General features: G+C 55.4%; 4 protein-coding genes across 8 annotated transcripts; 2 read left to right on the top strand and 2 right to left on the bottom strand.

The window, feature by feature from the left end:
- Nucleotides 1–147: 147 nt before the first annotated feature.
- ABHD14B (abhydrolase domain containing 14B) lies at nucleotides 148–4623 on the bottom strand. Its single transcript, XM_005898114.3, has 4 exons — nucleotides 4331–4623; nucleotides 3019–3339; nucleotides 1561–1802; nucleotides 148–1204 (listed from the first exon to the last, which is right to left on the bottom strand). The coding sequence occupies exons 2-4, from the start codon at nucleotides 3227–3229 to the stop codon at nucleotides 1025–1027; spliced, it is 633 nt and encodes a 210-aa protein (XP_005898176.1). The 5' UTR covers nucleotides 3230–3339; nucleotides 4331–4623; the 3' UTR covers nucleotides 148–1024.
- Nucleotides 4027–10636, top strand: ABHD14A (abhydrolase domain containing 14A). Of its 5 annotated transcripts, none has more exons than XM_070359557.1 (6): nucleotides 4027–4160; nucleotides 5427–5602; nucleotides 7888–8105; nucleotides 8269–8384; nucleotides 9831–10066; nucleotides 10281–10636. In XM_070359557.1, the coding sequence occupies exons 3-6, from the start codon at nucleotides 7906–7908 to the stop codon at nucleotides 10461–10463; spliced, it is 735 nt and encodes a 244-aa protein (XP_070215658.1). In that variant the 5' UTR covers nucleotides 4027–4160; nucleotides 5427–5602; nucleotides 7888–7905; the 3' UTR covers nucleotides 10464–10636. The 5 variants fall into 5 exon arrangements, with proteins under 5 accessions (XP_070215658.1, XP_005898175.2, XP_014334396.2 ...); XM_005898113.3 differs by having other exon boundaries at nucleotides 4033–4184; XM_014478910.2 differs by having other exon boundaries at nucleotides 4033–4184; nucleotides 5320–5602.
- Nucleotides 10637–12542: 1906 nt separating this feature from the next.
- Nucleotides 12543–17666, top strand: ACY1 (aminoacylase 1). The gene is made up of 15 exons (XM_070359549.1): nucleotides 12543–12847; nucleotides 13228–13343; nucleotides 14164–14228; nucleotides 14320–14424; nucleotides 14758–14852; nucleotides 15111–15187; nucleotides 15276–15365; nucleotides 15464–15520; nucleotides 15867–15940; nucleotides 16026–16075; nucleotides 16199–16343; nucleotides 16426–16494; nucleotides 17074–17153; nucleotides 17254–17314; nucleotides 17398–17666. The coding sequence occupies exons 2-15, from the start codon at nucleotides 13250–13252 to the stop codon at nucleotides 17560–17562; spliced, it is 1227 nt and encodes a 408-aa protein (XP_070215650.1). The 5' UTR covers nucleotides 12543–12847; nucleotides 13228–13249; the 3' UTR covers nucleotides 17563–17666.
- Nucleotides 17667–18623: 957 nt separating this feature from the next.
- On the bottom strand, nucleotides 18624–20815 carry RPL29 (ribosomal protein L29). The gene is made up of 4 exons (XM_005898107.3): nucleotides 20764–20815; nucleotides 20328–20372; nucleotides 19967–20031; nucleotides 18624–19093 (listed from the first exon to the last, which is right to left on the bottom strand). The coding sequence occupies exons 2-4, from the start codon at nucleotides 20362–20364 to the stop codon at nucleotides 18737–18739; spliced, it is 459 nt and encodes a 152-aa protein (XP_005898169.1). The 5' UTR covers nucleotides 20365–20372; nucleotides 20764–20815; the 3' UTR covers nucleotides 18624–18736.
- Nucleotides 20816–21022: the final 207 nt, after the last annotated feature.

The raw sequence follows: 21022 nt of genomic DNA, 5'->3' as shown, positions 1-21022 counted from the left end.
ATCCAATCTCCCTTCCCCTCCATCTGGCCCGGTGGACAAAGGGCAGGGGGACCATCTGGTCCCGCCAGGGTGGGGGAGGGGCTCGCAGTGGCGGTCCCCAAGGGACGGGGGAGGGGCGGCGCTCTGGAGACAGCGAGAGCCTGCGGGTCTAGTTGTATCACTTTATTTCACAGACCTTCACTCTCGGTCTCCCCACCAGCCAAACCTCAGAGCAGGAAACTAGCTAGGCCGAGAAGACCCAGGCCTGGGGAGCTGTGGAGCACCCAGCTGGGAGATCTGAGGGTCGAAGTGGTGCCCTCCCCCACCCCTCCTTTGGGAGCATTTGTGATGCGGGGCCAGCTGCAACCTGTGGGTTAGTGAAGTTCAGAGCTAGCCATACCCTAACCCTGGTAGAGGGTCTCCTGCAAGGGCTGGCCTCGTGGGATCCCTGCCTTCCCAGACATGGGGTGCTGCCTGGCTGGGGAGGGCAGAATGTGCCTGTGTAAGTACTTGTGTGGTGGCAGAGTATGTGTGTGTGTCTGTGCGTGCAATGCAACGCTGCCTTGAATGTCAGCTCAGAGCTGTGTACGGCCCAGTGAAGGGTCATATTTGGGAACATAGATGACTCTAATGTGTAAGTATGCGTGTGTGTATGTATATTTTTGTGGCCTAAGAGGCGGAGTTAGGGGCTGTGCTACCCAGCAGAGCAGCCAAAGGAGGAGGTGGTAGGTGGGGAGAAGCTGGGCAGAGCAGAAGGAATGCAAGCTGATCAGGAAAACATAGAAGTTCATCTAATGGGTTACCCTCCACCAGATTATGTCCCTTGATTCCTGAAATTTTTTTCCTCTTGATTTCACCTCTTCAGCCTGTCCCTGCAAGAGAAAGAAGAGGAAATGACAGACCCTAAAAGAAAAGAACCCAGATAGACAGACATACCTGTTGCAATGTACAGGATGAGAAGGAACCCACAAAGGGAAGGAGAGAGAATGAGCAAGAGTGAGACCAGGGCAGGCAAGCGGGCCACCCCCATCAGCAGGGCTGCTCCTCATGCTAGCCCCTGCAGGAAATCCAGCAGCCCTGTATGCCACTCCTCGGGTTTGTCAAGGTAACAGGGGTGCCCCGCCCCCTCCATGACCAACACCCGGTGGTTGGGCAGCTGCTTCAGGTGCTCAAAGCTGGTCTGACCCATGGGGTCTTGGTCTCCATAAACGATAAGAACTGATGCCTAGAGAAAGAAAAAGGAGGCAGAGTCAACAGGGACCTGCCATTCCAGACCCAGCCTCCTAGAGATAGCTCCAGCCCTCCCCATCACTTTGGTCTCTCCCTGGGGTCACTGCAAATGATGGGGAGAGACAAGCTGGCCCAGTGAAGGGGTCGTATGGAAAGGCATAAATTTGTGTCTACCCCAGTACGCAGCATGGGCTTGGCATAGTAATCTGCTGTCAGCTTACCCCAAGGGTAGAGATTGGTGGTTCAACTCATCTCAGAAACTACCCTTTGGTTACCCAGCCCCGCCGAGGCCCCAGGATGGACTCTTCCTTGTTCCTGGCAGGGGCATCTCAGCCTCCCACACAGGGGTACCTTCACTCTGGCATAGTCGGCAGCATTGATTTTGTCAGTGCAGATGGGGGCCACTGGCACGTAGCCCCGGAGCTGGGAGCCTGGGGCCGTGAGGAAGGGCAGGGAGTACATGCCACTCAATGATGGGCTGATCACCACTGGGGGGCCCAGATCCAAAGCATCCACCACAGCTGCCAGGAAGCTGCTGGGGACCAGCTCCCCAATAGGGGCAGGTGCTTTTGCTTCCTTGGAGCGCCCCAGACCTGCAGGGATTCAGGTGTGGGAGAGACAAAGGTGGTGAGTAGGAAGACAGCAGAGAGATGGTCCCTTCCTCCAGAAAGCCCTCCTAGGTCAAGCTCTGTGTCAGGTTCCTGCAACATGCGCGTAGTTATTCCTGCAGAAACCTAGGTCTGTCGTACCTGTGGCAACCATAAGGCATTTCCCTCCATGTTTGTGCCCACCTCCACCGGAACAGTGTCCTCAAAGAATCAGGCTCTGAAGCCCCACATGGCTGGATCCAAGTCCCAGTGATCCACTTACTATGTAATCCTGGGAAAGTGCCCTTAGCCCTCTCTCCACTGTTCAGTTCCCCCATCTGTTAAAAGGAGGTAACGAAAGTATCTGCTATTTGAGATTGTTGTGAAAATTAAGTGAGTTAACTGCTTCAGAGACCCCTGTCCCAGGGCTGGCAGGGTAAATGCCCTCCAGGACAGGATGAGGGGTGGTCTCTGCACACATATCTCCCCTCTGTTAGTCAGTCCCTACCTTCTGCAGAAGGATTCGTTCATGGCCTTGGCTTGGAAGTTCAGCCCAACCCACTGTCAGAACCAATCCTGTCCTGTCCTGGAGGCCCGCCCTTGGGCACTGAAACCATACCAGCCACGGCCAGAGATGGAAGCAGGTCGGCCATGCTGCCCCTTTCACACTTGGCACCGTGGGCTGGGGCCTGCCAGTTGAGGTTATGACTGACGGTCTGGCGCTGCCCTTCCCTCCTCAGGACCTAACTTAGGGCTTTGAAGGTGGGATCATGACCAGGGGCTTAGCCACCCCCAAAGGTGCCAGGGGACACTCCTTAGGGCTTCCAACAGAGCCAGTGGTTACAGCTCTTTCAAAACATTTTACTTGCCATCAGCTGAGTACTAATTATTCTGTGTTACGTACTGGTCACATACTCATATGGAGCATCTCAATCCATTCTCATTAAAACCATCCTCCAGAATGGGTGTGGTTCTCTCTCATTACAGATAAGGAAACAGGCTCAGAGACACTGAGACACTGCACCAGGCAACACAGATGCAGCTGGGCAGTGTCCAGACTGTATCTGGATGGACTAGAGAAGCCTGAAGGCCTTGTAGTGTGCACTCTGACCTGTCCAGCTCAGGGATCAGCCTGGCTAATCCCCCCAGTCCCCCAGCCCCAGGTCCCCGGTGAGGCCCCCACAACCCCTGTCCAGAAGCCTGCCCCCGCCCCCCGAGTTACCTGGCAGGTCAATGGCCACAGCCCGGTAGCCAGCCTGGGCCAGTCTGTGCAGCGTGCCCAGGTTCTGCCAAGTCTCGGAGGAGAAGCGTATGCCATGCAACAGCAGCACAGAGAAGCGGGCGGCCTGCCCACCGCCAGGGAGAGCCTCTCGGAAGAAGAGGCTCTGGCCCTGCACCTGGATGGCGCCCTCGCGCTGCTCCACGCCCGCCATACCTGCTGCCACAGAACACCCTGCCCACGTGGAGCAGGGAGGCTGCCCCGGAGAGGGCAGGGGTCTCTCCTGCAGCAGCAAAGGAGGCTCCCAGAACTCTAGGCGCGCGCCTTGGATGAGGAAAACAGGTGTTATTTCTGCCTCTGCCACTACCTAATTGCCTTAGTTTCCTCATCTGAACTGTGGAACATGAACGTCCACCTCAAGAATGTATGAGTTAAAAAAAAAAAAACAAAACACTGATAATTGAGTGTGCCTGCCTTTGGAAAGAACTCAATACATGGGGCTCCCATTACAATTATTGTTCCCATTGTTATTATCCTTTCCTACCTTTGGGGATAATACAATAGAACTTAGCTCCTAGGTAGTGAAAGTGAAGTCGCTCAGTTGTGACCACATGGACTGTAGCCTACCAGGTTCCTCTGACCATGGGATTTTCCAGGCAATAGTACTGGAGTGGATTGCCATTTCCTTCTCCAGGGGATCCTCCCAACCCAGAGATCGAACCCGGGTCTCCCGTATTGTAGACAGACGCTTTACCGTCTGAGCCACCAGGGAAGTCCTAGGTGGTAGGTAGGATTAAATGAAGCCAGGCGTGTAAAACACTCCCTGTGCCTGGCACACAGTAAGTATAGCAAACGTATCAACAGTAAGTAGCTAACTATTCTGCTTATCAGCCTTTTCCTCCTCCAGGCACTGCTATAGGTCATGGATTGGCACCGCAGACCCAGGGAGTCGGGGCTGGAGTGAAAAAAAAAATCTATTTTCCGGAGCCGGAAACCGGAGCGCTGAGCGGGGAAAAGCTTTGGAGTTCCGGCCCACGAAGCCCGCGAGGTGCTCAGCGCGCTGCCCGCTGAGGCCCAACACACGGTCGCCGAGGCCAGGCACGGTCTCCGGCACCGCCACCTCTGGCTCTGTCCCCTCCGACGAGGTCGGTTGTGGATCGCAGGGTCTGGTAAGGTGCATGCAAAAGCCGAGGGGGGCAGACCCTAGTAAGGGGGCCTGGGGAGCCAAGATAAGAAGAGGAGAAACTTTGCGGTGGGTGGGGGTGGGGTCTAACTAGAGAAAGGAAGAGAGGGTCGGAGGGCGCGGGATAGGTACCTGGGGAGCTGCGCGAGGCGGCTGGCGAGTGAAGGCGGCGACTCGGGCCGGGGCGCGGAAGCAGGGAAGGGGCTGGTGCGGGGAAGGAGGGAGGTGGCCCGCCGGAGGGCGGGGGCTGGGCCGTGCTCCAGGGCGCCCGCTTGTGGCGGCAATCCGTCGCAGGGAGGTGGGTGCTGCTATGCTAGACCCATCTTCTCACAGCGGTCTTGGTTTCCCCATGCCCCTCGACCCCATGTACTCCAGACTGGGTCGGACCCAGAGACCCTGAGCAACCTGCCCGAGGTGCATATGGTTTATCTTGAGAAGAAGTGTTCCTTTGGGGCCTCATCGCTCCTGTCCCTCCCCACTGCCACCCCCCCACCCCCCCCCCACCCCCGCCTCATCCCCTGCCTGGGCTGCCCAAGCCCAGAGTTTTCAATCTGGAACATATATGGAAGCCAGACCGATTAGAATGAGAAGTTTTGACAATGCCTGGTCTTGATCGATCTCCCAGCTGCCCTGAGCATATTTCCTTGCCTGTAGAATGGGTGTGATGCTGCCTACTCCACAGAGTGCTAATGAGTGAATGCTGTGTGTTCAACCTCCCTGTTCCAGGCCTGGCCACACAGGCTAGGGACAGGTCAGATGTTGGTCACATGTCACTAACCAGGATAGATGACTTATAGAGACATGAAGGAGCCTAGAGGCCACCAGGACTCTGGCTGAGTGCATGCATGTGTGTGTGTGTGTGTGTGTGTGTGTGTTTGCAGGGGTCAGGGAAGTGGCTGACCAGAGACCTGCGGCTGCTTCAAAACAATACTAATATCTGGCAGTTACACAGTGAAGCTTCCATTCCAGACATTAGGTCCTTAAGACAACTCTCTGCGGTGGTGACAACCCTTGGTGGGCCTAAAGACAACCCTTATCCTTAACCCTGCCATACAGACCAGAGACTAAGGGTGGAGACACGCTGGTGGGAAGAAGTCGGGTGACTTCTCTTTATGTCCCAGCTCTCAGGCCGAAAAACAACCTGGAATATCTGGACAGTGGGAAGTGGGGCCGGGCCTCTGTGCTTTGGGGTGCCTCTCCCCAGTGTCCCTTCCAACTTGGCTGCCAGGCGCGGGACTGAGACCGCGGACTGCGCAAGCGCACTGAGGCTCTCCGCCACCTAGTGACCGCAGCGGCCCGCAGAGTGGTGGAAGCAGCGCCAACGTCGCGGCGCCGTTTGACCGCTGGTTGCATCCGAGCAGAGCCCGCCCAACGGTGGCGGGTCCAGTCATCCCTGTTGGCCCGGTAAGTGTCCCCGGGGAGTGAGGCCAGCAGGTTGCCCGGGGCGGGCCATTCTTGCCCCGCCCCTTGCCCCCGGAGCCCTGGGGCAGAGCCCTGCCGGAGGGGCCGCGCTGGGGCAGCCAGTGTGCTTGTTTTTGTTCCTTTGTCACGTGTGTGCACCCGCTCAGTTGTTGGCAGGGTGTTCTTGGGGGCCTGGGTGTGTGCGTGCGTGTGTCAGTTTCTCTGTGTGCCTGCGCGGGGGGGCAGTATGTCAGTCTATCTGCCCGCTTGTGTCTGTGTATGTCTACTGTGAGTATTTCTGTGCGCTGTGTGGCTTCAAGGATGTATATCTACCTGTATGTATATATATTTCTGAAGCTCTGTGTTTCGGTGTCTGCCTGCCTGTACCTCCAAATACACGTTCTTGTGTACGTGTGTAGTTTTAGGATTGTGTGCTTGAGATATGAGGGTCTGCATATGATTTTTTTTTTTTGCATATTTTAAAAGCGTGTGTGTGTGTGTGTGTGTGTGTACGTGTACCTGTGCGTCTGCCTTCCTGATAACTGATGTATGTGTGATTTTGAGGGTGTATTTCAAGGTATCGATTGTACACAGGCCCATGCATGCGCAAGGAGGCTGTGTGGCCATGCAGGGACTAGCCTGTACATAGGAAAAGTGTTCGGGGACAAGAGTTTGTGTGCATGTCTGTACACCTATGTGTCATTGTTGAAACATACGCCGAGGACCTCATGTGGGTACAGTGCCTCCCCTCCCCCTCTTCCATCTCTGTAGCATACTGTTGTCTAGTGCCCCAGCTGCCTGGGTTGCCATAGCAACGGCTGCAGTCCCATCCCTCCCTACCTGGAGAGGTGCCCCAGTGCCCCAGGCCCACCACAGGAGAGGTTCAGCGTGGATGCTCTGCTTGGTGGGAACCTAGGCTTATGTGCTGGATGCTTGCATCTGAGGCTGGTGGTGGGCAGAAAGAAGAGAGGAGTGTATTCTTCCTCCACGCAGCTCCTGGTTCTGCTCCAGAGGGGCTGCCACTGCCCAGTCACCACCTGACCCTGGAGACTGGGGCTGGGGGCTTGGGAAGCATCCCCAAAACTTCTGGGAGAGGTGGGTAGGGTCCAAGGCGATTCCCCAGCTCAGATCTAGGGCCAGTGCCCAGCAGGCACTCAAATAAAGACATGTTCCCTGGAATCCAGGAACAAGGATTCCTAGACCCAAAAAATGATGATAGGCTAGCCCTTGGTCAGGCCCCTTGAATTATTGAAATCTCACAGAAGGCTTGGGAGAGCAGCTGCAAGGTTATTTTCTCCATTTTACTGACAAACAAGGTACACAGCCAGGAATTGGCAGAGGAGTCTCAAAGTCAGGGCTGACTGCTCTGGGTGTGGGTCCTGAGGTCTGTCTTCTGGGCTGGCAAAGAGTCAGACTGGAGGAGTCCATGAAACGGGTCACTTGGCATGAAAGCTGGTGGGTAGGAGGCATTTGTCACTCCAGCCTCCTGCTGCCCTTTCCATTTGTAAGTGTGCCATGCTTCTTGCTAGCCCTGTACTCAGGCCTAGGCACTTCCTCCATCAGGGATATTCTCCATGAGTTCTCTTCCCACTTAATATCAGTTGGGGTAGAACATTAAATATTCCCATCACATTCTGATTTTAGCATTATTGTATGCAGTCTGATAAACAGAACCATTTGCAAACATGCCCTTAGTGGGACATTGCTTTGCTCTTTGATGTCTTTCACCTTTGATGACCCTCACCCCTCCAACCACCAGTTCATCCATCACCTCCCAGCCCCAGTTTCCTTCTTGGCAAAATTAGTGTGGCCTGGTAGTTGGGAGCCCAGCCCTGGGCTCAAGTGTCAGTTCTGCTACTTGCTACTCTGCACATCGGGCAAGAGAATCTACCTCTCCGAGCTTCAGTTTGCTCCTTTATAAGAAACCTATCATCATATCTGTTCCCTAGCGTTCTTGTGTGGATTCATGAGTCATTACACGTGAAGGGCCTAGCATAGGGCTTGGCTGTCGTAAGTCCTTGATGAGTGGAAGTGGTTTTAGCTGGCACAGGGATGGTGGTGGCCACTGATGCCAGGGGGACATCTCAGATGCTCCTCACACTTATGGGGTATCTCAGCCCTTGCCCTGGCGTGTGGAGTACTTGGGTGTGAACCCTCAGACACTTGCCCAGAGCAGAGGAAAGGGCAAGGGCTGAGCTTTTCCTCTGCTGGGAACTCCTAGGTGGGATTTGAGGGGGTTTTGTGGGGGCTCAGCTCTACCCTCTTCTCCATCTCCTCTTCTCCTCCAGACTGTGGTACAGACCTCCATGAGCCGGTCCCAGGTTGCCCTGCTGGGCCTGGGCCTGGGCCTGCTGTTCATGCTGCTGCTATATGTGGGGCTGCCAGGACCCCCTGAGCAGACCTCCTGGCTCTGGGGAGACTCCAATGTCACGATCCTGGCTGGTCTCACCCCTGGCAGCTCCCCCATTTTTTACCGTGAGGTGCTCCCATTCCACCGGGCCCACAGGTAGGTGCTTACCCTAGGGTGGAGTAGAAGGACTAGGCCCAAGGAGCATCCCTGTGTGGGACCCCCCAGCTCAACTCCAAGTGCTCAGGACCTGGGAGGGTGGTGGAAGAAGCCTTGGAAGAAAGAACCCCCAGGACACACACACTCCCCCGTGTGCCCACAGGGTGGATGTGGTGCTGCTCCACGGAAAGGCCTTTAGCTCCCGGACGTGGGAGCAGCTGGGCACACTGCAGCTGCTGGCACAGAGGGGCTACCGGGCTGTGGCCCTTGACCTTCCAGGTGAGCCCCCGCCCCTGGGTCCAGGGAGGTAACATGCAGCAGGGACAAAGGGACAGAATGCCAGAGGGTAGACCTGGAGGGGTAGGAAAGCCCTAAGGTGTGGCTGGGGAGCATCTGGACCCCAGGGTCTAGACAGGCAGTGGCAAGTCACAACACAAAGGGGCAACACGAAAAGCTCTGTGTTTATTTTCTACCTTGAAACTACGGTGTGGATTGTTGTATGTCACAGAGCACTTAGAAACACGACCGTAAAATAAAAGAAACATTACCTGCCTCACAAAAGATCACATGGGGAGAGCTCACTGTACTTTTTATGACAACGTAGGTAGCTTTATGTCTTTTTCAGCTATACAAATGATTTTTTGCTGTTATTCTTGTCATTAAAAAATCAACCAAGAGTGACCCCTCTCAGAGACCCATGCCACTTCTCTTTCCCTGTCACTTCTCTAAGCAGTTTGAGGGTGCCAGATCCTCTTTGGGTGCTTTTAGATCTAGAGATGCAGGGTTATGTGGTTGGGGTTGTAAACATGACTGGTGTCCTGCCTGCTTAGCGAACCTCTCTGCAACCTGGTTTTCTTCCCCTCTGCCGTGTCTCATGGGTCATGTCAGCCACTGTAACCCTCCCTTATCCTAATGTGTGTCGTTGGAGGGATGAACAGGTTTCATTTGGCCACTCCTCTACCGGTGGCTGTGTAGGCTGGTTTAGAGTTTTCAGTGTCAGTCAAAATGCTCAAGTAAGGAAGTTGAAGCATCTTTGGACATGCCCCTTTTCTTTTTTTGCATTGCTTATTTTATTTTTTGACCACGCAACACACCATGTGGGATCTTAGGTCCCTAACCAGGGATGGAATCTATGCCCCCTGCATTGGAAACACAGAGTGTTAAGCAGTGGACCCCCAGGGAGGCCCCTGAACATGCTTCTTTGAGCATATGGGCAATAATTTCTGTAGGGTAGCCATCAGGGCAATTGATTTGTCAGAGAACACACATTTAAAATTTCTTGACAAATATTATCTTACCCTCTAAAAATGCTATATGGATTTACTCTCCAATCAGTCATACATGAAAGTATCCATTTTCCTTCATCTTCCCTAACACTGTGTATTATCAATTTTTTTTTAATTTGACTGTGCTGGGTCTTAGTTGTGGCACACAGGATCTAGTTCTCTGGCCAGGGATTGAACCCAGGCCCCTTCCATTGGGAGCATAGCCTCTTAGCCACTGGACCACCAAGGAGGTCCCTATCAATCTTCAGTTTTGCCAGTATGATGAATGAAAGATGGTTTTCTTAACAGCCCTATCACCTTACAAAAACATAACTTCTGGGGATTTGGGGGTAGCAGATGTTATGTGCCACTGGTCCCCATCTCTTTGGCCACTATGGTGAGCAGGAAGTCCTGACCACCTTCCCAGCCTGCCTCAGCTGGTGCCTTCTACTGTTCCCAGGTTTTGGGAACTCGGCACCTTCAAAGGAGGCAAGCACAGAGGCAGGGCGGGCAGAGCTGTTGGAGCGAGTGCTGCAGGACCTAAGTGTGCAGAACGCTGTGTTGGTGAGCCCTTCACTGAGTGGCCGCTATGCCCTGCCCTTCCTGATGCGAGGCCACCACCAGCTGCGTGGATTCGTGCCCATTGCACCTGCCTCCACCCAGAACTACACCCAGGAACAATTCCAGGCCGTGAAGGTATTGGGAGGAGGGTCTCTGAAAGTCCTGGCTTCCTGTCCCTGGCTTGGGTCATGGGGGGAAAATACATAGGTTGTACTTGGAGGACACATGGCCCCATCCTTGATCTGGATGGAAGAGATGGGGTGTGTATCGGGAAGATTTCCTAAGGAGATGGCTTGAGGATCAGTCCCCCTCAGGCCCCAGGATCATGGCGCCTTGCCTTGCCCTGCAGACTCCGACTCTCATCCTGTATGGGGAGCTGGACCGCACCCTGGCTCGGGAGTCACTGCGGCAGCTCCGCCACCTGCCCAACCACGCCACGGTGAAGTTGCGCAACGCAGGCCACGCCTGCTACCTCCACAAGCCACAAGACTTCCACCTCGAACTTCTTGCTTTCCTTGACCATCTACTGTGAGCTCACCCACTGTCCAGGCCCCAGGCCTGGCTGGAACTTGGAGGGGGACAAGTCCACACCGGGGCAGCAGCCCCTGTGATTAGAGGGCAGAGGTCAGAGGGCTAGACCCAGTCGGGACCTTTCATTTTATCTCAGAGGCACAATTAAAAAAAAAAAGGCATTTTTGTCATACCTGGGGAGTGACAGGTCCTGTTTGCTGGCATTGCTGCAGGTGGGGTGAGAGTTGGAGCCAAGTGTGGGACTGCTCGGGACTGAGAGCTGGAGGGAGTGCTCCAGCAGCCTGAGAAGGCTGAGGACATAGGCTACTTACTAGATGGCTGCTGAGTGGCTAGTCTGTGACTCAGTTTCCTCATCAGTAAAATGGGCATGATGTAACACCTAGTTCAGAAAGTGGTTTTAGGATTGACTAAATCTGGGTAAGCAGAGCACTTGGCCACACAGGGCCGGCAGGTGGGACTGTCATTGAGAGGGGTCATTACTCCTGCTAAATGATCACTGGGATTCATGGGAAATCCAGGGTCTGGTGGCTGAGATGAGTGAATCAGGATGTAGGTTCCATGGCCAAAAGGGGCAGGATGTGTAGAGGAGGGGATGGCGAATGTGGTTTATCTTGTAACATAGTATTGGGGAGGGGGAAATTTCCCCCTCTCCCCATCTTGAGTTCTTGGCTGGACTAACAATAAAACTGACACAAAACAGATTAACAGGAGAAAAAGAAATTTTAGTTGTGTGCAAGGAGGTCTCATAGAAATGAGACATAAGAAGTGACCAAAGCAGGCAGCTTTTATAGTTTTTAGACAATAAATTTGTGAGGACTTGACAGGACAAAAACATATTTTGGATGCTCAATTAGTAAAGAATCTATTAATAAACAGAGTTTGGGCTTGGGGGTAGTAAATTAAAAGAAGTAACAAAGTTGGTTTATAGAGGCTTCTCGGCCTGCATTCCCTATCCCTGGAGATAAGGGTGTCCTATCTCCAGATTCAAGGAGTGTACCTTTCACAGAGATTTCTTTCCTGCTTTCAGGGAGACAGAAAGGAGGGTCAGAATGTCCCTCTGGCATTGGACATTTCTTAAGTGACTTTAATTCAAAATAATCAACATGCCAACAATAGCATTGCAGGTGAACCAGCAAGCCTTGTGTCTGGGAATATGTGGGTCAGCAGCTGAACTTAAACCCCAGGAGGGTTGGATGGACCTTACCCTACCTTCCTAGCCTGCCTGCCCTGTGCCCAGAGGTTGAAGTCTTCAACCCCGCCCCTCCCCAAGCTGAGTCACCCTCTGGAACAGAGGGTAGAACTGTCTGAGAGTACAGAGGACAGCCGGACACACAAATGGGCAGCTACAACTGTGTGCGGCCTGTGGGTGGCCAGTGGGACACCTGTGCCTCTTTGATCGTCCTTCTCCGGTGGCTGCAGAAGAGCCAAGGAAACTGGCCCAGGATCGGCAAAGAACGTGCCACACGTATGCTTCTGTGCAGTTTCCCACCTCTCCTGTCTACAGCGTCACGATTACATCCTCTCAGCGTGCCATCCTCTGTCACATCCACCATCTCACACTCACGTGGTCATACACAGTCACCCACTGACACACAGCTTTGCCCACACAGCGGCACGATCACACAGGCGCTCATCCGTTCACTTATCCTCCGTGCCCGGCACGCTGTCCGTCTGCTCTGTGCCCTGCCAGGAACAGGATCCTGAGGGTACCTGGACCAGCCTCCTGGCGCTCACAGATTGTTAACCAGTAAACCTCTCCACACAGGGAGCGTTGAGGCCGTCAGGGAGGCCGTCCCTAAGGAGTTGAAGCGTGAAGAGGGGAGAAGTAGAGACTCGCGGGAGGGGGTGGTGGAGCAGGTGGGGACCAGCTCCAGCAAGACTTAGCGGGATTGAACCCTGAGAGCGAGGGGGCGCCCAAGAGGGCTGCTGCGAAGTTTCCAGTCGGTGCCCGCCCTCTTCTTTTCTCGCCCAATCTGGAGGTTGCAGGAGGTGGGACCGGCTACCCAGAACCAAAGGCGGGGTGGGGGGCGTGCCCTGCTGGGCGGGACTGGGCTTGAGGGGGCGGGGTCAGCCAGGAGCTCGCCTCCGGGTGCCGGGCGGAGCTGGTGGCGGAGGCTGCCGCCCCGGGGCGGGCTCCTGAATCCCAGCCTCAGGTAACTGGTGGAGGCTGCAACCACTGGCGGGCGGGGACGCCCTGGCCGACTGGGCCTTAGAGTCTGGGACGGCCCTGATTCGCAGTCTTCGGTTCCGCCCTGCGAGGTCCGGCCACGTGGTGGGCGGACCAGGGCAGTTTTGATCCTGAGACCTCACAGGACCCCGAGTCCCGCCCAGAGTCCAGGGCGGACGCCAAGCGGCGATCGCGGGCCAAGACCAGCCGAGAGCGAGGTGGGGGGCCTTGGTGAGGGGTAGCGGGATCTGGAGCTCCCTGAAGTGAAATCCAGGCAATGGGGAAATTTCTTTTCGAGAAGGGCGGCGGGAGTCAACGTGTGGGTTCAAACGTGGCTCAGTTACTTTTTAGCTGTCTCTCAGCCTCTTTTTGCTTTTTCCTCTGTAATGTGTGCATTCAGAGGCATAAACTTCATGGGGCTCCTTGGGGGATTAAATAAGGAACTGTGTTGAAAGTGGTCCGCACAGCGCCTGAAACAGAATGGGGGATCTGTAACGGGGGACGTCCGGGGAACCGCCCTGGGGAGGGGCGGCGTGCAGATGGAGTCCACCTGCGCCAGGTGCGGGGAGGAGTAGGCAGCCACTCGCTTTGCCCCCAGCTCACCACGGCAGGGCAGCGCCATGGCCAGCGAGGGTAGAGAGGGCGAGCACCCATCCGTGACTCTCTTCCGTCAGTACCTGCGCATCCGAACCCTCCAGCCCGAGCCGGACTATGGTGAGCACGCGGCGGTTTCAGGACTTGTGGCGGGGCTTCAGGGGCGGGGACTGTGCTCTAAACCAGGCAGCAGCCTCTATCACCCAGCTGAGCCTAATCTGCTGCCTCAGATGGCTCCTCCACTGCTCTAAGTCGTTCCCTGGGTCAACAGACTTCTCAGCAGCCCTTCCAGTCTGTGCTGCTCCAAAAGTTACAACCGGCGTTTAGATTAGAAAATCTTCCCCCTCACTCCCCAGGACTTGCGGTTGGGGAGGGGAAGCAGAGGCTCCCGGAAGTCTCCTGGGGTTGAACAAAGGCCACAGCCCTTAAGGAATCAGGCTTGGTGCCAGATAACTGTGTGCCTAGGTCCAGTCCACATCCCAGCTGGTGAGCCTTGTATCTCTGAGTCACTTTCCCCAAATTAAAAAAAAAAGAAGTATTTAGCTGTGCCAGGTCTTATTTGCCATGTGTGGGAGCTTTCATTGCAGCATGTGGGGATCTAGTTCCCCTACCAGGGATGGAACCCTTGCCCCCTGCATTGGGAGCCTGGAGTCTTAACCACTGGACCACCAGGGAAGTCCCTGTTTTCTCATGTTTAGGGAGGGTAAGGATGACACCTGCTTCTCACTCTGGACTTGCCACCTGGCCTTCCACAAAGGGTCACTGGCCAAGAAACATCTTCCTTGGGGACCAAGATGCAAAGGTCTCTTATGGATGAGGAATTGTGTGGAGGCAGGTGTCTGCTCCCCTCTCTGGATGTCCCCCCATCTCTGCCTGGGCCCGTGGGAGGTGAGGATGGGTGGGGAGGCAGAAGCAGCAGCCAGGCTCTCTGTGTCCCCAGGGGCAGCCGTGGCCTTCTTTGAGGAGAGAGCCCTCCAGCTAGGCCTGGGCTGTCAGAAAGTGGAGGTGAGCGTGCAGCGCTGCATGGGAAGGGGGAGGTGGGCCTGAAGCAGCTTCTCACCCTGCACTGACAACCCCTCCTCCTGGCCCTCTCTAGGTGGCACCTGGCCGTGTAGTGACTGTGTTAACCTGGCCAGGCACCAACCCCAAACTCTCCTCCGTCTTGCTCAACTCCCATACGGATGTGGTTCCTGTCTTCCAGGTGTCTTGGGGGTGTGGGGGTGTGGGAACACAGTGTCCCACAATGGAGCAACCCTTGTGGACAAAGTACAGACCCGCCCATTCAACTGCAGGGCGCCTGCGGTGCTGGTCCTGGCACAGACTTGACCGCATAGAGCATTACTCCACTCTGGCAGACTCTGCCCAGTAGCCATTCCGTGCCAGGGTGGGTTGGGGGCGCTGGTGGTGGAGGTGGGAGGCAGAGATGAGGGATGACGGCTGTCAGCAGCCCTCTTCAGGGCGGGACCACAGTTGAGCAAAGTAGGTCAATGACTACATTTGGGGCTTGGGTCCCTCTTCCTGCCCATGCCCCCAGGAATATTGGAGTCATGATCCCTTTGAGGCCTTCAAGGATGCAGACGGCTACATCTATGGCAGGGGCGCCCAGGACATGAAGTGTGTCAGCATCCAGTGAGTGTCCTTCATTCCCAGTTTCCTCACGGGACCCAGGCGTGATTGGAGAACCGCAAGGCCAAGGAACATCTTGACCCCTTACCTTGGGTGGGAATTCCTGCTATGACCATTGCCTGGATGGGGAGATGGGGACAGAGACTTGCTGGAGTCACCTGCTAGGCTGTGGCGGAGCAGGGCCCAAGGCTCCAGCCTGCCTGCTCAAGCATCTCATGGCTCCCCCCAGCACCCAGCTTACACCCTCTCCCTGCCCCTCAGATACCTGGAGGCTGTGAGGAGGCTGAAGGCTGAAGGCCACCATTTCCCCAGAACCATCCATTTGACCTTTGTGCCAGGTAGGAGTGGCTGATGGGGGGCACCTTCAGGGGCAGGGAGAGCGTGTTGGGGTACCCACCCTGTCTCACATTCTTGCTGCCTTTACAGATGAGGAGATTGGGGGTCACCAAGGCATGGAGCTGTTTGTGAAGCGGCCTGAGTTCCAGGCCCTGAGGGCTGGCTTTGCCCTGGATGAGGGTGAGCAGGGTGGCAGGCCACTGAGCAGCCAGCAGAGTAGGGAGGCCGCTAGTGGAGGCTGGGCCACTCCACCCTCTGAACCGCCTTTTCCTCTTCAGGCCTGGCCAACCCCACTGACGCCTTCACTGTCTTTTACAGTGAGCGGAGCCCCTGGTGTGAGTATGCACTTGGAGGGTGGAGATCACTGTGCAGATGGGAGGCTGGGCCACAAGGGACAGGGGCCCGTCCGCCCAGGGCTCCCCAGCACGCTGGGGCCTGAGTAGGCCTTGAACCCAGGACCTCTGCCTCCCAGCCCCTTCCTACTCCGGCGTCTCTTTCCTGAGCTTGAGTGGAGGCCCTAACTGTGGGCAGAAACCAGCTTTACTCTGTGCATTCGGAGGGTGACAGAGCCTGGCCTGAGGAGTTTGGAAGGAGGGGGAAGGCCATGGGCCCATCTCGGGGCTGGTTGCTTTTCCAACCTGTCCCATTCTGAAGCCACCCCCTTCCCCCTGCCTCTCCCAGGGGTACGGGTCACCAGCACTGGGAAGCCGGGCCATGGCTCGCGATTCATCGAGGACACAGCAGCGGAGAAGCTGGTGTGTGGCCCACGGGGAGGGAGTGTGGGAGTTCCCGAGGCTCTGTCCTGGGGCCCCTGTCACATGTCACCTCATACTCTCCTAGCACAAGGTTGTGAGCTCCATCCTGGCTTTTCGGGAGAAGGAGAGGCAGAGGTGAGGCAGCCTGGGAAAGGGCACGGGGCTCTGGGAGGTCATGCAAGGGAGGAGGTGGGGTTGAGCCACCTTTTTATCTGTTCCTCCTCCTTGCTGCCGGCTGTCCCTGCCCCCTCACCACAGGCTGCAGTCAGACCCTCAACTGAAGGAGGGGGCTGTGACCTCCGTGAACCTGACTATCCTAGAGGGCGGCGTGGCCTATAACGTGGTACCTGCCACCATGAGTGCCAGCTTTGACTTCCGTGTGGCCCCGGATGTGGACCTGAAGGTGCCACCTCCACCTGGGTTTGCAGGAGGGAGCCCGGGTCCTCAGCCCAGTCCTCGGGGTCAGCTCACCTCCCTTCTCTTAGGCTTTCGAGGGGCAGCTGCAGGACTGGTGCCAGGCAGCTGGCGAGGGGGTCACCTTCGAGTTTGCTCAGGTATGGACGGGGGCGCCTACGATGGGGGAGTCATAGGAGCTGGGGAGACTGGGTTTGCTGCGTGTCGCTGTACACTTGGTATGCCTACATACATCCTGACATTTCTTTAGCCGTGAGAGACATGTTTGATTAACCAACAAGCATTAGTTGTAGAGGCCACTGTTGGGTGCTGGGGAACACTGGGGAGTGTTTTTGCCCTCAGTTCTTACAGCATGAAGAGAGAAATAGACATGAGTCAAATAATTATTTTATATAAGTATGAACACGTGATCCAGGAAAGGGTGGGACCTTATACTGTGTGGACTTGTAATTGGAGTCTTTGACCAGACTGAGGTCTGGGACCACCTTCTTGAGCAAGGGGCACTTGGGCTAGGATCTGAGGATGGATGGGAAGTGGAGGACAGAGGTCCTTGGCCTGTGGCCTTTGAAAGACTGAAAAAGGGCCTGTTGCTGGACTGGCCAGCTGGATGTCTGGGTAGGTGCGTGGGGGTGTGTCCTCTGCCAGGCACAGCTTACTCTATGAAGAATAGGGCAAGATGCCCAGACTCTGTCCTGATCCTGCCATCCTTCTCCCCACAGAAATGGACAGAGCCCCAAGTGACACCTACTGATGACTCAGACCCTTGGTGGGCAGCATTTAGCAGGGCCTGCAAAGACATGTGAGCACGCTGGCCAGCCCTCCTCTCCCCTTCCCCTCTCTTCCACTTTCCTTTGCTCCTTTAATCCTTCCCTTGCCCTTCCTGCTTCCACATTCACCAGGAACCTCACTCTGGAGCCAGAGATCTTCCCCGCTGCCACGGACAGCCGCTATCTTCGCGCGGTGAGCCACTTGCAGGAGGGTGGGCACTGGAGTGGTTCCAAGGTGCTGGCCTTCCCCCTAATAGCTCCCCTCATTCCCTGCAGGTAGGGGTCCCAGCTCTGGGCTTCTCACCCATGAACCGCACGCCCATACTGCTCCATGACCACGATGAACGGCTGCACGAGGCCGTATTCCTCCGTGGGGTAGACATATATACTCGGCTGCTGCCTGCCCTGGCCAGTGTGCCGGTTCTGCCCAGTGAAAGCTGAGCCCTGTGCAGTCCAACCTCCACCCTGGACCACTGCCAAGGAGCCCTCTTCCCTCCTGCCCTACAATAAAGTCTCTGTGGACTGGGGCCACTCCGAAGTACTAACAGCAAGGATGTTCATGGAGCAGGGTTTCAAAGATAACAACTACTTCAGAGATGAGGGACCATACACCACACGCCACGCCCGTTGCCCCGGTATATCAGTAACTCCTTTTGAGCCTCCCAATACCCCAAGTGACCACCATACTCAAATGGTGGACTACAAATGACCACCATACTCAAAAGCCAGTCTTGAGGACCTAGTGTGACTGAATGGCGCTTCACTGGCTGCTCTGAGGACTAAGACAGCAGGCTGAACAGCTGATCCAGGGGGCAGAGAAGACAGCAGTCATACCAGATAGTGCCACCATTGCTTGGCCTCCTGGGGGCCCGTTCAGTAGTGAATGCTGCCCAAGCCTGCTGCTGCTAAGTCACTTCAGTTGTGTCTGACTCTGTGCGACCCCAGAGACGGCAGTCCACCAGGCTCCCCTGTCCCTGGGATTCTCTAGGCAATAACATTGGAGTGGGTTGCCATTTCCTTCTCCAATGCATGAAAGTGAAAAGGGAAACTGAAGTTGCTCAGTCATGTCCATCTGTTAGCGACCCCATGGACTGCAGCCTACCAGACTCCTCCATCCATGGGATTTTCCAGGCAAGAGTACTGGAGTGGGGTACCATTGCCTTCTCTGGCCCAAGCCTGCTAGGAACCTGGAAATCCTCAGGCCAGAGTGCAGAATTCCCCTTTCTTCTGGGTAAGCTTGAAGACATAATGAAGGTGTTTGGGTTTTTTCTGTTTCCTCACCATCCTGCCCAGTCCAGCAACCTGTGTGTCCCAATATCCCAGAGGCACCCACCCACTCACTTACCAGGTCCCATTCTTGCACTTCAAGGCCGTATTTCCTGACTCACACACGATACCAATCCAGGAAGGCTAAAACTCTACTCCCACATAAAACATTGGTACCCACCCAACCCAAACCCTAGTTCCAGCCCTGGGATCACAGACACAGGCTGACCGACAGATCCTGTCTCAGATTTATTTGTACAAATAGCACAGGAGGACACCAGCCCCACGCAGACAGCAGCCCAGGGGGTCACACCAGTCCTTCTGTCCTCACACTGGCAGATGAAGGTCTCTACTCCGGAGCTTTGGTGGGGGCCTGGGCACCCTTGGCAGCTGGAGCCGCAGCCGAAGGTGGTTTGGCCTTGGTTGAAGCCTTGGCCTGGGACTTTGGCCGGCAGAGCCTGAGGCCCTTGGCGATGCGAGCACGAGCGCGCTTCCCCAGCTTGGGGTGAGCGATGTAGGCAAGTCGGCTGAGCTTGCGGCTGCCGCCTGTTGGCATCTTGGGCTTGATCTCCTTGGGCTTCACGAGGGCCTTGACAGCCTCAGCACGTGCACTCATGGCCTTGGCATTGTTGGCCTGCATCTTCTTCAGGCCCTTCTTGTTGTGCTTCTTGGCAAAGCGCATGTTCCTCAGGAACTTGGGGTCTACCTGGTAGACAAGAAAGGTACAGACAGCTGTAAGTGCAGCATGTAAGGGCCAAGTCACCCTTGGTCCCCCTCTCTATAGCAGCACCTTGGAGACTAGCAGGCCTACTGGGACTCGAGACAGCATCAAGTCAACCTTAAATGCAAAAATAACCTGAGCCTTAGAAACTATCTGCAGACAAATGCGTACCACCACCCCAAAAGTCAGTAATGCCACCCTGCTAATGCTATACACAGAACATATTTTCAGGGCTACATGCCCAGAGCCCAGTAGAGTTCAAATGCAGGCACAGAAGGAAAGAAGAAATTCCTACAGCAGGATTTTGGTTGAGTCTTCCCCGAAAACCCCTTCAGGGACACCCCCCCCACTCCTCCTCAAAAAATGTCAAATACCAAGGTTGGTACAACAGATTCACAGCAAACAAGGTGTTAAGAGACTGAGGGAGGAAAGAGGAGTAGGGGGAGAGACCAATGGTACAGGGGAGAAGCAAAGTGGAGAGAGGGCACAGTTCTGCTCAGACCCCATGGCATCAGCCTTCCTGGCTAATCATCAGAACTCCCTAGCCCAGGGTCAGATCAAGTCATATGGGTGGTCAAAGTGGAATGCAGTGCTCACAAGGTACCAGGCACACACCGGCAAGGCCATCCTTTCCCTGGAAGGCTCTGGGTGACCAAGGGAGATGATCAGACTGCCCTCAGGTAGCAGGTTACCACCTGACCAGGCCGATAAAGGCCAAGTAAAACTTTATTACAGGCCTGACAGAGCTTGAAGTCCAAGTAGAACAAAGGACAGTTAAGCACATGAATGAATGAAAGACCCTATCCATGCAACTGGAGCCAAACAGACACACTCATATGACTCGGTGCACACACTCACCCCCTTAAGAGATTCATATCGTTGTGATCGGGGTTTCTTGATGCCGTTTCTATGCCATTTTCGGGCTGCAGGAAAGGAAAGGAATTAGACCAAAGTAAGAGATTTCCTCTAATATGACAACCATCACAGGTGGCAAGCCGGGGAGAACCATAACGTCCCATTACTTAATATTTGTTTAAGAAACCCTTTATCACTGAATGCAAATGAGTATCTCAAGGCTTGTAAATCTAAACCCCAAAGATAATGCTGAAAGTAACATCAGCCCCATGCCCACAGTAGAAAATGTGCCTTTCCCTGCTCAGTATCCCTAATCCTTGCTAGGGCCTGGAGCATTAGATGAAGGCTGGGCCAGGGAACTTACACTGGTTGTGTGTGGTGTGGTTCTTGGACTTGGCCATGTCTGCACCTGGAGAACGACAGTGGAGATCAGAGCTGGGGGCTCACCAGACTGGGTCTACCTTTTCGCCCTGATCTAGAAGATCGTGCGGCCAGAATGAGGCTGCAGCACAGACGCATGTGCCTCGATTCACTCTGCAAGACCCGACGCCAAGTCTCCCCCTTCCAAACTCAGGTAAGGGTACCTTGAAACCAACCCCTAGCCGCAAGATTGCGCTCTCCCGCTAAAACGGAATCCTCCCACTCGCATCCACCCGGTGAAAACCCATGAGCACCGCCCCCGCTCCGCGGCCTCCGCTCCTCACAGCCAGGCGCCGGTCTCCCAGTCCTTCCCAAGCCTCGCGCCCCACAGCCATCCAGGAGTCACGGATGGCTCCGGATACCGCGCGGCTAGTACTCACCGGGGCCCGCAGATACCGAAGCGCGTCGGACCGGAAGAGAAAGAGGAAGGCCGCGGTGCAGCACGGGAAATAGGCTCGTCGCAGCAGGAAGGCACTACTGGAAAAGCTTTCCCCAACGCTATGAAGAAGGGTTCCTAAGCTCGGAGGATACAATCCAGACAGGAAGGCGAGGCTAGCAAGCTGGGCCGGCTCATTCAGGTTTTGCCTCCTATTTTTCCTGGACTTGAGTCTCAGGTCTCATTAAAGGTCTTGAAGGCGA

Source organism: Bos mutus, chromosome 22, assembly GCF_027580195.1.
Source record: "Bos mutus isolate GX-2022 chromosome 22, NWIPB_WYAK_1.1, whole genome shotgun sequence".
Classification (NCBI taxonomy): Eukaryota; Metazoa; Chordata; class Mammalia; order Artiodactyla; family Bovidae; genus Bos; species Bos mutus.
The sequence above is the reverse complement of the archived record's forward strand: the minus strand, read 5'-3'. Positions and strand labels throughout refer to the sequence as shown.

Coding starts and splice junctions, on each gene's coding strand:
- ACY1 (XM_070359549.1), top strand. CDS start 13,250: ATGGCCAGCGAGGGTAGAGAGGGCGAGCACCCATCCGTGACTCTCTTC. Junction 14,853..15,110: donor ATGAAGTGTGTCAGCATCCA/GTGAGTGTCCTT, acceptor CCTGCCCCTCAG/ATACCTGGAGGCTGTGAGGA. Junction 16,076..16,198: donor CGGGAGAAGGAGAGGCAGAG/GTGAGGCAGCCT, acceptor CCCTCACCACAG/GCTGCAGTCAGACCCTCAAC.
- RPL29 (XM_005898107.3), bottom strand. CDS start 20,364: ATGGCCAAGTCCAAGAACCACACCACACACAACCAGT. Junction 20,032..20,327: donor CCACACCACACACAACCAGT/GTAAGTTCCCTG, acceptor CCTTTCCTGCAG/CCCGAAAATGGCATAGAAAC. Junction 19,094..19,966: donor GATATGAATCTCTTAAGGGG/GTGAGTGTGTGC, acceptor CTTGTCTACCAG/GTAGACCCCAAGTTCCTGAG.
- ABHD14A (XM_070359557.1), top strand. CDS start 7,906: ATGAGCCGGTCCCAGGTTGCCCTGCTGGGCCTGGGCCTGGGCCTGCTG. Junction 8,106..8,268: donor CCATTCCACCGGGCCCACAG/GTAGGTGCTTAC, acceptor GTGTGCCCACAG/GGTGGATGTGGTGCTGCTCC. Junction 8,385..9,830: donor TGTGGCCCTTGACCTTCCAG/GTGAGCCCCCGC, acceptor TACTGTTCCCAG/GTTTTGGGAACTCGGCACCT.
- ABHD14B (XM_005898114.3), bottom strand. CDS start 3,229: ATGGCGGGCGTGGAGCAGCGCGAGGGCGCCATCCAGGTGCAGGGCCAG. Junction 1,803..3,018: donor TGTGGCCATTGACCTGCCAG/GTAACTCGGGGG, acceptor GAATCCCTGCAG/GTCTGGGGCGCTCCAAGGAA. Junction 1,205..1,560: donor CCGACTATGCCAGAGTGAAG/GTACCCCTGTGT, acceptor TTCTTTCTCTAG/GCATCAGTTCTTATCGTTTA.